Source organism: Malaclemys terrapin, chromosome 1 (genome assembly GCF_027887155.1).
Source record: "Malaclemys terrapin pileata isolate rMalTer1 chromosome 1, rMalTer1.hap1, whole genome shotgun sequence".
NCBI lineage: Eukaryota > Metazoa > Chordata > Testudines > Emydidae > Malaclemys > Malaclemys terrapin.
Window position 1 is genome coordinate 184,924,983 of NC_071505.1, and position 16,362 is coordinate 184,941,344.

At 41.8% G+C, this 16,362-nt stretch overlaps 1 protein-coding gene across 4 annotated transcripts in view; it reads right to left on the reverse strand.

Moving 5' to 3' along the window:
• APP (amyloid beta precursor protein) overlaps positions 1–16,362 on the reverse strand; it is a 316,779-nt gene that overhangs the window by 100,559 nt on the left and 199,858 nt on the right. For all 4 annotated transcript variants that reach the window (XM_054047642.1, XM_054047629.1, XM_054047622.1 and 1 more), the window contains one exon: positions 8,098–8,231. In XM_054047642.1, the coding sequence (XP_053903617.1) occupies positions 8,098–8,231 (134 nt within the window). The remainder of the gene's footprint in view (positions 1–8,097; positions 8,232–16,362) is intronic.

The following is a 16,362-nucleotide window of genomic DNA, read 5'->3' on the forward strand; positions in this document are numbered from 1 at the left end:
AAACTGGGTTTTCACACTGGTGGTGGGCAGCAGGGATGGGCCCACCAAGACTACTGCCCTGAACCTGGCTGATGAGGGAGACATGGACCATTAACATCTGGTACAGGGAGTAGCAGCAGCCCATCTGAATTGTATGTTTTATGGGTATCACGTGGGACACTGGAGAGTTGATGACCTCGGAGCCACCATCTCAGGAAGGAAAGCTGTCCTATGCTATATAATATACATTTAAAAAACCCATAAAAGACCATACCAACATCTTCCCACGACACACAAAGCCTGGCCCCCCACAGCAATATCAGGGAATTAGCTTCTGAACAGCCTAGAGGCAGAACCATCCTCTGCTGGTATTCTAGAAGTTTTAAGTCTCACCTCTCACATACGCAACCCAAATGTTCAAAGTTACACTGAAGGATGAATAATAGAATTCAGCACTTTGGTTTGGAACTACTTTATATTTTGTTTGTTAAATTACACTATTGTTACAGAAATAACTCAAAACCCTAAGAAAGCATTAATCTTAAATTGAAGACAGTAGAGTGTTTGATGCACCTACCCAAAAATCTGACTTGCATGGTAAACAGGACTATGCTTGGAGATGAAACATTATTTTTAAACTGTTCCGAATCCCAACATAAACTATGATTTCTAAAATACTGCTGAATTTCAAGCAGAATAATTTGTAAAGCCTCAATATGCTTGGGGGAAAACAAACATACTGCTCTCCTTTGACTAAAATACAACAGCTGGTGCCGTCAGGCTAGTTACCAACCAAACCTAAATAGATGTTTAAAATACCAGGAAACAGGAAAGGAAGAGGAGGAGAGGAAGAGGGGTGCACGTGTGCATCTGTAACCAGTGGACACAGAGAAGAGAGAGAACTGGAAAGGAAGAATCCCATCAGGACAAGAAATAAGAACTAGGGCAGATTGAAATTGATGAAGTTGTGTTGACAAAATAGTAAAAATGTTTAAATGTCATATTTGGATGGACTAATAACTATCTTGTCAGCACAGAAGCATGGTTTTCTTGATGATGGCTTTTTGGTTTTTTTTTTGGTACTTCTGTTGGTAAAAACTAAAATATGCCACCGTATTAATAATGATTTTTATTACAGTAGTGCCTAAATACCCCCAGTAGGCCTCACTGTACTAAGTGCTTTACAAACTATAGTAAGGGACAGTTCATATCCTGAAGAGTTTATAATCTAAGTGATAGAGACAAATGATGGGTGAAAGAAGGTAGTTTTATCTTCCAGTTACAGACGTGGAATTCAAGAGCTTAAAAACCATATTTTAAAAGGTAGGTAGGTTCCTAATTCACACTAAAACCAACAGGAGTTAGGTGCCTCAATACTTTAAAAAAATATGGCTCTAAGTGACTTGTCTGAGATCAAACAAAACACCAGTGGCAGACACAGGAATGGACCAAGATTTCCCAAGTCTTGGTCACCATCCTAGCCATGTGATCATGCTTTTTCATAGAGGAAGATCTGAGGCACAGAGCTGTGTCAAGATATTAAACAATCACAATACAAGACCCTGATCTGACTTTACAGTGCTCCTCTGGGAGTTCCAATCAATGAACCAACTCAGTCATAGAGGGAAACAATTTGAGTCAAAACAAATTTGAAGATTTTCACATGGCAGGAAAATAATTTATTTTTGAGAGTTTCACAGTAAGCAAAGGGAAACCATAGATGGATTTTGTGTGAGAATACACTGATCTGTTGCTATTAGTCTCACTTTAAGCAAATGTGGGGTAATAAAGGCATCCAAACCAATCAAAGACTGTCACTGTCATTCTACCTGACCTGCTGGGGATAAATTATGAGCAGGAGCAGATGAGAGACAGATGCAAAAGTCTGCATGTAGTTGGAGATAGGATGAGGGAAGGCAAATAGAAATTATTTATACTATCAGTTTTTCTAACATTGCAAATCTTAGCCCCTCAGTTCTCACTCTTCGTGGGGAAAAAAGTCAGATGATGAGAAGAGTGCACAAGTCAATGGGATACTTGAAGCATAAGTAAAAACTAATTTTTAAGAAGATTTTTAATATTTCAGACTCCCTTTAAATAGTTTCCCAGCAGTATGACATTTTACTTCATTTATAAAGATAGCAAAAATGCTTGTTAACATGTATTTTAACAGAATTTTAATTTAAAGTTTTCTGGAGTTACAATTTCTCTGCTTTTCCTGTTAATCGATATAATTCCAAGTACTATCATTGTTTTTTAATTGCATACTCTATCCATACTGCTTACTGGGCGATTACACATTTGATTAGTTCTCCTATATGAACCTTTCAGCTGTGTGGAAAATATAAACAGAGTTTATGCAAACGTCATTCTTAAAGGTTAAGTCAAACACAATTAAAACTTAGACCAAATTGTAAGGAATAATTAAGAAAAATCTCATCTCTTTATACCAGAGGTGGGCAAATTACGGCCCACGGGCCACATCTGGCCCGCAGAACCCTCCTGCCCAGCCCCTGAGCTCCTGGCCTGGGAGGCTAGCCCCCGTCCCCTCCCCACTGTTCCCCCTCTCCCACAGCCTCAGCTCACTCTGCTGCCGGCGCAATGCTCTGGGCACCAGGGCTGCAAGGTCCTGGGGCAGTGCAGCTGCAGAGCCCAGCCTGACACGGTGCTCTGAGCTGTGCGGTGGCGACGGCGTGGCTGGCTCCAGCTGGGCGGCGCGTCTGTAGCACTGCCAGCCACCGGTGCTCCAGGCAGTGCGGAAAGGGGGCAGGGAGCAGCGGGGGTTGGATAGAGGGCAGGGGAGTTCGGGGTGGTGGTCAGGGGTGTGGATAGGGGTCGGGGCAGTCAGAGGGCAGGGAACAGGGGGGTTGAATGGGGGCAGGACTCCCGAGAGGGCAATCAGGAATGAGAGGAGGGGTTGGATGGGGCGGCTGGGGGGCAGTCAGGGTTGGGGGTTCTGGGGGCGGTCGGGGGATGGGGAGTGGGAGTGGTGGATGGAGCAGGGGTCCCGCGGGGGGGGGGGGGCCCATCAGGGAACAGGGGGTTGGATGGGGCAGGAGTTCCAGGGGGGCAGATGGGGGGTGGGGGAAAGACGGGCCACGACCCCCTCCCCTAACTGGCCCTCCATAGAATTTCCAAAACTCGATGCGGCCCTCAGGCCAAAAAGTTTGCCTGCCCCTGCTTTATACACTGCCTTTTATTTGCAAAGCTACTCTCCTTGGCTATGCAGTAATTTTAAGATACTGCTTGCAGCTGGCCACTTAAAGAATGCTATTATTGATAGATTCTCTTTGTGTGATAGGCTATACCAGGATGTATTATAAAAGAATATATTCCATTATTGCAGTCTCACCAAGAGCTTGTTACTAAGAGTTTCAGATGAGACTACTAAACTTCCATTGGAGTTCAGTGAATAATTTCCTCTCTACCTCTGCTTATCTACTGGAGACAAGGGGCACTCCCATGCTAGTCCAACCCAGAGCTTGAGGGCAGCTTTGAATTAGGCTCTCTTATGTATTAGTACAATGGACAAATTTGCAGCACTATCAGCTTGGCCACCAAACTAATTTTAATTAAGATGGTGATTTTTTTGAAAGGCAAACGAGATCAGTCCTTTAATGTTTTAATGGGTTTATTTCAGAATTTTCCTTTTCTTTATTTGGAAGTGATAATGTCCATTTGTTATGCTGCTGGTGAGGTATAGGTCAAATAGTCAAGAATATACCCCTCTGCCCTAATAGTTTGCTGTCATATTTGCTTTGTGTAAATTTAAAACAAAGAGTCAGGTATCAATGACTTGTCTTGTTTACCTGTAGAGTGCCAAACATAACTATAGTGCTTTATTAATAAGTAGGGTGAACTTGTTTCACTTACTCTTCATAGGTCTGAAAATTTCACTCATGCTTGTAGGTTAGTGGGTTTGCATTATGCAGGAGAAAAGGCGGAATACAGGAGAACGGAAAAAAGTAGTAAAATCCAATAGGGTAAAGGAGCAGAGAATGGAAGTTATAATGGAAAAATTACAGTACAAATAGAAGGTCTTAGTCCTGTTTTCAAGGTAGAAGGCAAGGGCTGCTCTGATGTCTAGCTGGTCTCCTCTCTAGAAGCATGAGCTTTTGGGTAGAACACTGGTAGGCGAATCTCTTGATTAATGTGATATTCCAAAGAGACCTTTGGGAGGAAGCGAGGATGGGGATGCAGTACAACCTTGTCATTTCAGAAGATGGCAGATGGACAATCAGCCATGAGAAAGCCAAGCTCTCCCATTTGACTAGCTGAAGTGATGGTTATGAGGAATGAAGTCTTGAGGGAGAGGTGGAGAGAACAGGTAGCCATCAGTTCAAAGGGAGACTTCCTCCGGGCATTATAAACCAAACTGAAGTCCTGTTGGGGGGACTGGGTTCTATACAGGCAGAAACTGCATAAGCCTCTGAGGAATCTAGCTGTAGTAGGGTGGCAAAGACTGTGAAGCCTTTGATGGGTGAGTGTAAGGTGGTGATAGTGGCCAAATATACTCTGATTGATCTCATAGATAGACCTTGAATTCTTAAATCCAAAAGGTAGTCCAGGATTTTGGAATGCGGAATCACTAAGGTTTGGGAAGAGTGAAGAGAAAATCAGGAATGGTAGCATTTCCACTTCTGAATGCAAGTCTTGCAACTGACTGGGCCTTCTCTGAACAGGTTAGCTCCATGCTCAAGAACCATCTAGCAACCATGATTTCAAGTTCTAGGAGGAGAGGTTGGGATGGATCAGGATTCCTGAGTTCTGTGACAGGAGATCTTTCCTAAGAGGAAGTAGAAGAGACATTATCACAGAGAGGTAAAAGAGGTTCAAGTACCACACTCGTCTTGACCAGAACAGCACTTGCTGTAGAAGGGAGAGGATCCTTTTTCAGAGCTCTAGATCTCCTCCTCTGAAAGTTCAAAGGTCTGGGAAACACTTGTTATTGGTTGTAATGGAGTGGCCTAGATTGCTCCGATGGGAGACCTAATAAATTGATTCTTTGTTGCAGGAATGTAAATTCCCAGAGACCATAAGGCAGCTTTCGAGGCTATCAGAGTGTGGAGGGAGAAGTCCGTATCAGAGCTGAAGAACTTGGGTCCTTCAAAGGGAAGGTCTTCAGCTGTACTCTGCACCTCCCTCAGGAGGCCAAAAGACTGGAACTAGGATACGCTCTACATAACCGCGGTCATGGCTCGGAATCTAGATGATGTGCCTGCGAAATCTAGGGCCCTTTGGAGGAAGGTTCTGGCTATCAGCTGACCCACCTGAAATTGTTCCCGCTAGTTCTGTGGCAGATGTTCAATGAAATGAGTGAACGTGGAATATGTATTAAAGTCATATTTCACCAACAGAGCTTGGTAGTTTGCTACACAAAATTGGAGAGCTGCCCAAGAAATAGCTTTTCTAACTCAGGAGGTCTAAACATTTGGATTCCTTATCATATGGAGAGGGTCTGGAATCGGCCTGTCTATTGCCTTTGTTAGCCTTGTCCATCTTCAAAGAAATAGGGGTGGGGTGGAAAAGAAATGTTCCATTCCCTTGGCCAGAATATACTATTTTTTATCTGCTGTCTTATGTAGTGGGCAGATATCTGTCAGACTGTGCAAAAGGCGATAACTGACCCCATTTATTGGGACAGCAACCTTTCCCTGAGAGAGGATATTTAAAATGTCCATCAACGAGTGTTGAGACTCCTAGACCTCCTCTAACAGGATCTGGAGGGATTCCACTAGGCATTTCATGAGGTCTTGAAAGGCCCAAAAGTCATCAATGTAAACAGGTGGTAGAGGCATTACCTCCTTACTCAAGCATGTGGAGGACTTAGCTGGTGGGGGTGAGTTTCCCTCCATCTGTGGCTCCTGCTGCTTCTGGGTGTTTCCTGAAGCTGAGGGGGCATAAGATACCAGAGGGAGATCATGTGATACTGGATGGAGATTCTGTGGTACTGAAGGGTCGGTCAGTTGGTGCCTGTGAATGATGCGGTACCGGCAGGTATTAGGGTCTCTTTTTACATGGAACCCTTATAAAATTGTTCACCAAGGTGACTCCAGGGATTCCAACAAGCTAATTGAGGGGGGATGTAGGGGATCCCCATGAATCGTCATAGCCCCTAGCTTTAGGACGTCTGGTAGGGTCCTAAAGAGCTTCTCCAGAGTACTGCCTCAGTGGGGTGCGGTGGTAAGGTGCCGAAAAAGAGCCCTGTACTGAGACAGCAGAGACCAAGATTCGGTCCCTGGACTGAAGGACAAGCTTCAGAAATAGGTGCTGATACTGAAGGCTGGAAGTTCAGCCATCTAGGTAGTACCAAGGAAGGGGTCTGGTAGAGGGCTGTAGCAGGAGAGAGTCCAGTACCTCCAGAACAAACAAGTCTCCCAGGGAAATAAATCTGAATGGTATCCAGAAGCCTGAGTTGGTACCAAGGCCTGGTGATGCTGAGATGGTGAGCACAGTACCGTGAGGCTCATAGAGGAGCTTCTCTAACCTCAGAGCCCAGAGAGGGAGATGATAGTAACAGGGTGTGCATCTCTCAGTGCCTGGAAGGAGTCGTCGTCTTTTTAGAAGCCCTAGCCTCCGAGGGTGCTGCTGCCAGCAGGGTGGCATGGGATACTGAGGCCAAAGTTGAGCCCCTCTGGCACTAATGAACACTCCATTAGAAGGAGCTTCAGTCTAGCCTCTATATCTTTTCAACATCTGCCTTTAAAGACCTGTACAGACCTTCAACTTAAATGGGAAGTTGATGTCTCTGAGGCAGCAGAGACATCTTGAATGTCTGTCACTATGGGGAAAAGACCTGTGGCAGGTCTGGCAGGATGTGATGAAGTGTTCACACCACACTTGCCCTGAAAGGGTTAATGAAGACTAAGAAGGGGGCTAATTAATATAACTGGCCACAGCTGAGAGGAATCAAGTAGCTAAATATTCCCCAGACCGAGTGAGGGAGCCTAGATGGGAAGGAATGAGCTGGGCTGGATTTATAGAGGCAGGAAATTGGCAGATGAGGGGGCTGCTGGGAAAGCCTGTAGAAACTCTCTGGGAGCAGTGTCTGGAGGCTGCAGAGACGTAGCCTGCAGTTGCTCCCTGGGAGGAGGGAGTGTTCAAGCTGGCAGACCCAGAGAATGAAAGGAGAGCCAGAAGGTTAGGAAAGGGTTCAGAGAAACAAGGCAAGGACCAGGGTAGAACAGACCTTGACTGCTGACTAGAGGGTCCTTAAGCCAGAACCTGAAGTAGAAGGTGCGTCTGGGTTCCTCAACCAGCCACTGGGGAAGTGGCACTGGGGGGCAGTGAGTAGGAAGACTGCCTGAGCCTATTCGCAAGAAGAGACTTTCCAACCCCAGAAGGGGAAACCATTAGGTAACCTGGCTGGAGGGCCAAGTCTTAAAGAGGCCGCAGCAGCTCATGGAGTGAGAGAGGGGCTGCAGACCCAGAAAGAGAGGTGGAGGACGGCTTGCAATGTCGGGAAGGGACATCGACCTTGTGAGCTATTCCCTAGAGTGACCAGGAGGAGATGCCATCCTAATGGTGCACAACCCACCCCATCACACAGGGCTTAAACACCCGGATCTTTGTAATAACCCAAGAGGCAGTGGACCAAAGAAAATGAGAGAAAACAGGGAAAAAAAGGAAGGGGAACTCTCTTCTAAACACAACTGTATAAGACTGAAGAAATAAAAATAACTACAAAAATAAGGGAAAAAATTCTAGAATGATAAACTAAGAGCGAAAGGAAGCTGAGAATAAATGGACATGCAATTGTTCCATCGAGTTGCAGGCAGCTGAGAAGGAATTAAGTGGCAGCATGCCCGCGCCTCCTCATATGCCCTTTTTTGGATGCATAAGGTACTGCTCTGAGCAGGTGCAGGCCTGCAGATGCTGCTTTGCATTCTCCAGTCGAGAGTTCACACACGTGTGCGTACCCTATGATCAAGCACGCACAGGGACATATACTTGAAGAAGATGGGAACAGTTGGTCTCTCTACTCCGCTGCAGACTGGAAGAGCAGCAGGTAAAAGACACATGAGTTTCCCCAAAATACAGGAAGTCAAAGAATTCATTAATTCTGTGACCCATCTGACAAGACACCAGCCTTAATTATGAACAACCAGTATAACTTACCTGAGACATTCTTTCACGATGCTTGGCTTCGAGTCTCTCCTTGGCTTTCTGGAAATAGGCATGCTCATTCTCATCACCAGGTGTCTCCAAGTATTTGTCAACAGCATCAGGAGTGCTGGCGGCTGTGGTGGGGACTAGGGTAGGAGTTTTATAGGAGAAAGGGAAAAAAGCACAATTTAAGTTTAGTATAAATAAAGTTCATTTGAACACAGGAATGAACATTGTTCTTTTTCCAGTAGACTGAAGTCATTCAAGTAACTTCAGTCAGGAGACTAGCTTTATAAAACTTCTATATCAAATATATATAAAAAATTGTGGCAGAGGAGAAAGATTTCACCCTTTTTTATAACTCAGGAAAAACTCTTCCACTCAGTACGTTACTTAACAGATTATGAGCTATTGGCAAAGGAAACATGCAAAGAGAAAACACACTTGGCACTACCTAAAATACATAAACTGACAGCAGACACATTTTTCAAAACCACATGCTTTATTTATTTATAAAGATTAAAAACAAACGTACAACAAAACAAACACACTTTAAAGCATCTACAGAGACCATATAAACCACAACCAACTGCAGTCCAAGGACATTCTATTCAAAATCCCTCTCACTGACATTCTGTCCTCAAAGATGTGCTTTGTTCCCAATAACATGGATTAAAAAACCCTATGCCGTTTAGCTGATCAGTGCATTGGAGGGTTAACAAGAATACTTGTTTTTTTAAAAGACACTCCTGAGAGATAATCAACCTATTCTTCCGTGATTCAGTAGCAACCATCAACTGCTAAGTAACAAGGGAAAAAACATTTTCTAGTAGAGATTTACTGAAAATCATGGACTCCACAACCATCTGCTATACTGCATTTTTAGGGTTATTCCATAATTTTTTATTGCACTCTACCATATTTTGAACTTTTTAAGATTTCATTTAAACAAAATGCACCTGTTGCAAAGGTACAGCCATAATAACAATAGAAACAAATACAACCCTCCAGGCAAACACCAGCTGCAAAAAGTTGGACCCTTCTCTACTACATTTATATATAGTCCTTAAAGCCTGATTGGCCTAATATTTTTCTTACCAAGTACAGTAACTCCTCACTTAATGTTGTAGTTATGTTCTTGAAAAATGTGACTTTAAGCAAAACAATGTTAAGTGAATCCAATTTCCTCATAAGAATTAATGTAAATGGGGGGGGGGGGAAGGAGAGGGGTTAGGTTCCAGGAAAAAAAATTTCACCAGACAAAAGACTATCTATCCACACACACACACACACAGTATAAGTACATTGCTTTTTTAAGTAGATCAGCAAGTTAAGACAGCAGCTGCTGCCAGCAAGCTCCCTCTGTCCTGAGCCCTGTCCACCCCCTGCTCTATGGAGATTGGGTAAGCGGTGGGTAGGAGCAGGGAGGAGGGGAACACCCTGATATTACCCCTACCCACAGCAAGCAGGAGACTCCGGGGAGCAGCTCCAAGGCAGAGGGCAGGAGCAGCACATGGCAGGGGGGGAGGGACAGCTGAACTGCCAGCAATTGATAGCCTGCTGGGTGGCTGCTGCACCGGGAACTTAGGGGAGTGGGGAGCTGATGGGCGGCTGCCGGTCCACTCTGCTTCCAAGCTCCCACCACTAGCTCCAATGGGCTGCTCTTCCTGCAAGCAGTGGACAAAGCAGGGGGTTGCCTAACAACGTTATAAGGGAGCATCGCGCAACTTTAAACAAGTATGTTCTCTAATTGATCAGCAACGAAACAACGTTAACCGGGACGACTAAGTGAGGAGTTACCGTACAGACAATTTCTTTTTACTATTTTTATTTTAAACTCTCCTGTTCCTTGCCAGAAACCCCAATGTGAATGGAATGTTAAATTATACAATTACAATGCCAAAAAGAGTCAAGAAATGCAAAAGCTGTAATATTTTCTACTTGGAGTCATTATTAATTATGATGTAATGTAAATATAGCCCTATAATTCAGTCACTTACACATATTCACCCACATGGTTAGTAACCAACATACATTTATTAATCATAATATTTTGTACATATGTAGTGTACAATAGTTCTTAAAACAATCCTGTGAGGAAAGTAAGGCGTTATTCCCATTTTACAGATAAGGAAACTGAGACACAAAGGTTCACTTACTTGCCTAACATCATGTAATCGGACAGTTTCAGAGTCAAGATTAGAACTCAGGAAAGTCCTGGCCCCTGATTCTTTGCTACGCTCATCAGACTAATCTGCCTCCAGTTGTCACACCACTAAACATAATTTTCACCCACAAGCATACGATTTACATGGCTTGTGCTGGACGCCCATGCTGTTTTTATTACAAAACTTTTATAGAGTGTCTTAAATTTACAAGATGCTTTACAAATGGAAGACAAGGCAAATAATTTGTTTCAGATTAAGACATTCCTGCTATGGTACAATGTTCTCTATTGGAAAATGTATTAGCACTGATGAATTCCAACTATAATCATTTGGAACTTCAATTGAGCGAAGAGAAAACTTTTTGTGTTTTTCTTAAATCATTTCAAAAATGCAACTTTCTACCTTTGTGGTTAATGTTTGCCACAATCATATTTGATTTCCTCCATGTATTTCTCTTTGCTGAAACTACAGTTAATAAAACTTATTAAAAATGAAAAAAGTAAAATTAAAATATGTATCACAAATAAAAGTTTTAAGTGGAAAAAAGTGATTGAATGAAATATTTGTGCAACAAATATGTATGCAAATTTAACCTTTAATTTATTGACACAAAAAAGATCATGGGCATTTGGAATAATATAAAATCAATCAAGCCATGTATACATTTAAGGACAGATTTTCAAGAGTTCTTCTTCCATGTAGTTATCTAAATAAGTAGCAGATTTTCAGAAGTGTTCAATCCCCAGTTTTCAGTGGGATACTTATGATCAGATTTTCTAAAGAGCTCAGCATATTGGATGCTGAGCTGTTTTGAAAATCTGGACCCAACTGTGTGTGCTGAGCACTTACCAAAAAAAACAACAACAAAAAAAACCAAACAAACAACAACAATCTGGCCACTAGGTGTGTACCCTAACAAAATTCACATCTGTGATTCTTCACTGATGCTACTCCACCCATGGTAGTAACTGTGGAAGTTGTAGCTAAGAGACAGATCAGACTTTTTTACCAACATATCACTTAACCCTGCTCAGAACAGGTACCATTGGTGGAAAATAACGGCTATGAAGTTTGCTAGTAGAGGTACAGTTATTGACACTGCATCAAACAAACAATGTAGATCAAACTTACAAGACTGGGGGACTGTATCCTGAAATAGAGTTACACTGAAAAAGGACATAGGTGTCACCAGGATACACAATTGAACAACTGCTCCCAGTAAGATATTGTAGCTATGAAGGATAAAGCTATCTTTGGATGTATAAGCACAGGAACATCAAGAAGGACTAAAGGGGTGGTATTACCTCTGTATACGGAATTAGTGAGATCATTACTAGTATACTTTATCCAGTTCTGGAGTCCAAAGGATGTTGAAAAATGAATAAGGTTCAGAAAAGAGCCACAAAAATGATTTGAGGTCTGGAAAATATGTCTTACAGCAAGGGGCTTAAGAAGCTCAGTCTATTTAGTTTATCCAAGAAAAAGTTAAACCACAACAATCACAAGAACCTATATAGGGAAGAGATTTCCGATAGCAGACCATTCTTTAATTTAGCAGAAAAAGGCATAATAAGGCCTAATGGCTGGAAGCCCAAGCTAGATAAATTCAGACCAGAAATAAGTTGCATATTTTTAACAGTGATGGTAATTAAGCTTGGGGTGGGGTGGAGTGGGGGGAGAGGGCCTGAAATGTACCCAGGGACATGGTGGATTCTCCATTACTTGAATCTTTAAACCAAGACTGGATGTCTTTCTAAAGATAAGCTATAGCTCAGCCACAAGGAAGGGGTGAGGTTCAATGGACTGTTTTATGCAGGAGTCCTTCTGGCCTTTCTCTATTAATCTTATCTGCTGTTGCTAACAGAACTGGTGGAACATCCAACACCAACCACCTTACTGCTGTCACACACAATGCACCACATACAGAGGCCGTAAGCATCCCTGCAAGCACTGAAACATCAGGAATATTTGCATGTTATCCCAGAGTACTCCCTTAGGTAGCTGGCATGATGCCTGTAATATACATCCATTTGCACCTGTTCTCATTTTTGGTTTGTTCCATTGATTTCTTTGAATGGTCCATCCTGCCCGAGAAGCTACGTGCGCATTTCAAAGGGCACAGCCTATGCTGTACTATGCACCCACACTTGGAACTAGGATGAAATAGTCACCAGTGACCTCTAGACCCAATGCCGGACCACATGTGGCCTGGTATCTATTAAGACAAGCACTGCCACCTTTGGGTCCCTCTGCCTGAGGAGATAAGGAGCCCGATTTTATCTTTTTTATCTTCAATTTTTAAGTTTTAGCTCTGGTCCCTCCCATTTTATTTTCCAGATGAAATAACAGATTTCCCCTCTCTCGAGTTCTCTCCCTGGGAGACAGAAGCAGAAGTGATCTAGATCAGGGACTGGAGCGAGGCCGCCCCTCCAGATGCTTCCATAGGGCCCAGCACATTCCTCCTTACCTACCTAATGCAGTGGAACCTCTGTGGCATACATGGACAGTGACAAATAGGGGCAGGAGAGAAATGAGAACATCGGAAGCCTGCATATAGCCATTAGACCAGTGACCCATCCAGTGCTCTGAGCTGTCAAAGGCATCACTGAAGAGTGGGCAGGAGCACTGTGGGAATATCAAACGAAATGATAAAGCTGACACATCAGTGCTTGCTGTCAACACTAATCCAGCACCAGTCCAAGTAGAATCCTAGTGGTGGTGCGAATGCTTGGCACCACTGATAGAAATATTGTGTGGATGGGTGGCATGTTACAGGTGCACTAAGCATCTGCTAAGCTTAACATCGCCACGTACAAATATCTGAAAAGTATAAACATCAAGGACAGAGAGGAATTATTTAAGATTGTACAGAAAGTCTAATTAAGAGTGAAGGAATTAAAGTGATCAAAGGAAAAGTTTAGAGGGTCTATTAGAACAGAATATTAACAACAGTGAGGTTCATTAGAATGTGGAATAGTCTCCCAGTTGAAAAGGGAAACGTTTTCTTGCTTGTGTCATTTAAAATTAGCACTCGCTTACCTGTAGGGAGCAATCCTGCACTGTCAGTGGATGAATAAAATAACAATTTAAAAATAATAGGCAGAACACCAGTTAATCTGGCATAAGAGACTAGTAAAAACTTCCTTTAAAAAACAGAGGTCTGCTTAAAAATCAAAGTCACCACGCAATTTATTTATTTAGTTTATTCACAAAGTCCCAAAACAATGATATGAGAGTTCCCCACTTATCTCTCTCAAAGAGTATCAAAACCCACAGAGCTGGACTAATAGCAGTTTAAAGATTCCGGATTTAAAACAATCGACAAAAAAAAGAACACGACGAAGAAGAAACAATTACAACAATATCGCTCTACTCTTACATAAGCAGAAGTATTTGTTAAAATCCTTAATTGCTCCCTTTCATGCAAGTTTTAATTTTCCTTTGAATAATTTGGGGACATTAGATGACAGAGGTGTATCACTTTTCCGCCCCCAGTACCAACAGCAAATGTTCTTGGGTAGACAGACATCAACAGCATGTACGAATACCTTAAACATTTTTGCAATCTGCTCTCACTTTATGAAGATACTAGTAAATAAATGGAAGCTTCAATTTTCTATACTTTGCATTCCATCAGTTAAATTAGGTATACTGAGTATGCAAAAGCTACTATGTGAAACCTGAAAGAAAAAAATATGTTCAAAACTTGCTGGAAGGCAGAGGAGAAAAGGGCTTTTTCTCTATTCATATGGATCTTTTCTTCATGAATAATGCCTATGAGATTCTTTATAGATTCCCGGACCGGTGGCGTGGAGAATATAAGCATCAGGTTTAATATAATAATAAATACAATAATAATAAAAATAATAATCATAATAATAATCTAAGCTTCCTGGAAACATAGGTTTAAATCTCAACAGGGCCAACTGTGCACCTTGTCTTCTGCAGTTTATGGGGTCTTTCAAATATGAAATAAAAGATGCCCTCCCTTTCTTTAAATAAAGTAAGAGTGCCCTTGGGAGTTAGATTAGATGACCCTTGCGGTCCCTTCTAACCCTATGTTTCTACGAAAATTTCCCCATCTCTCAAAAGTTTATCTGATAAAAAGGATTTATACATAAGTGCCAAACACACCATTACAGAAGGACTTATAAGCAGTACTTAATTTTGTGCCAGAGCTTGCTGCATCAGGTATGAAAGTAAAACAAATTGCTTGAGCCCTGGCATCTCTCATTAAAAATTAAGCGCTGCTTCTAAGTACAGTATGCCACTGAAACAGCATTTAGGTATTTATAAATACAAGTACAAATATAAGCGCTTGTACTTTCAACTCCCGCATTTTCTGCAACTGTATGGTCAATATATGGACAGCTACCTAAATAATATAAGCAAATAAGGGAAGAGAAAGTAAAAGATGTGCATATTGGGCTTGTTCTTTCAATGCAGGGCATGGAGAGGTATGTGTCTGCTGGGACCCAACCAGAATCCGGGACAGTTGGGAGGGATGTGATTTTCCTTTTTATTTATTTATTATCTATCTATCTATCTAAGTATTTTGAAAAAGCACTTGCAGATTTAAAAAAAAAGTTACTTATGCTTTAGGTATCTTTAAAATGTACTTAAATACAAGTACAGAATACGTAAAATACATAAGTACAAGTATGTAGAGTACTTCAAAATACTTAGGTATGCACTTAAGTACATGGGAACACTGTCTCTCACACACATGTATAACAACTCTCCCATCTACAAGATAACTGGATTTCACTGGAGCTATATACAATTTGTGAAGTGATGAATAGTAGTATATAAACAGAATATAATATTAAGTGAATGAATAGATCACTTCTGAAATGCAATCTATTTAACTAGATCATCAATGTGAGACTACAGGCCAAAGCTTTGTGTTCTGTGAACAAAATTTTGCTGTAAAAACATTCTAGTCCTCTTCTTTTCACCCCAGATGGTAAAAATGTAGATGAAATGGAATTGAGCATTAATATGAATTAATGTCTTTATGGGAGTTCAGGATATTATAAAATGGGCAGCTGAAATAGAAGGTTCTAACAAGGACAGGAATTTCAAACTGAGTATAATCAGCACAATTTAGTGCTCTGAATTTATCTGCACATTTCCCTGCATAGAAGTTTAGTCACATCTCAGGTCTTCTGAACCTCATAACTTAATTTTAAAAAATATCAGTATCTGCACTGGATAACTGTAACAAGACTAGTGATAGGCAAGACTCAATAAGGTCACATAAGTATCCAGAGGCTCTTATCCAAGCCTTTTAATGCTCCCTCTGAGCGAAAATCTAATAGCTCTCTGGTTATCTTTCAACTCTCCTTGTAAGGAAGGGTGTTGACGCATGTGGGTATAAATGAGATTGCGGACATGTCTACAGTTGAAGACAGGAGATTTTCTCATAACCAAAGAAAAGGATTTGGTTTGGTCTGGGTTTCCCCACCCCCACGAGCTACTTCCTTAAAGATGACCTCAAATGGATGAGGGGGAGCGAGACTTTGAAAACATATGGAAAAGACTAAAATAAGGAGTAGGTTTCTTGGGGAATTTCTCCTAGTTTTTGTTAGAAATTCAGGGCTTGTCTAGTCTGGAAGATTCTGTGGAAAGTGAAGAACTAGTGAAATGAAATCAGAAGAGTCAAGATGCTGAAAGCTGAGCAGATGGAGGAGGGGGAGTGAGAATAGTTTTGAGTCACACATGTTTAAAGAGTGTTTTGAACATATATTTAACTCTGACTGAACGCTTTGGAGAAGGAATGTCTTTGTTAAAGATCCCTTTTTAATTATGGTGCAGAAGCTCACAGTAAACATCCCTGAGACCCATAAAATTCCTCTAGCAAAACAGGGAGGACAGGACTTGACATACCTTAGAGTGGTCAGGACCAAAAGCAAGTTACCTCTAAAAATATGCGCGTGCGCGCGCACACACACACACCCCCCTCTTTAAGCTGTCCTTCATATGTCATAGAGAAGTAATAAAGGCACATATGTAAAAATTCCTTTGCAGATCACTTTAAGAATAAAACATTTCACTGAAAGAACTAGATGATATTGACGAAGGGGAGAAGAGACATGACAACCAGCTT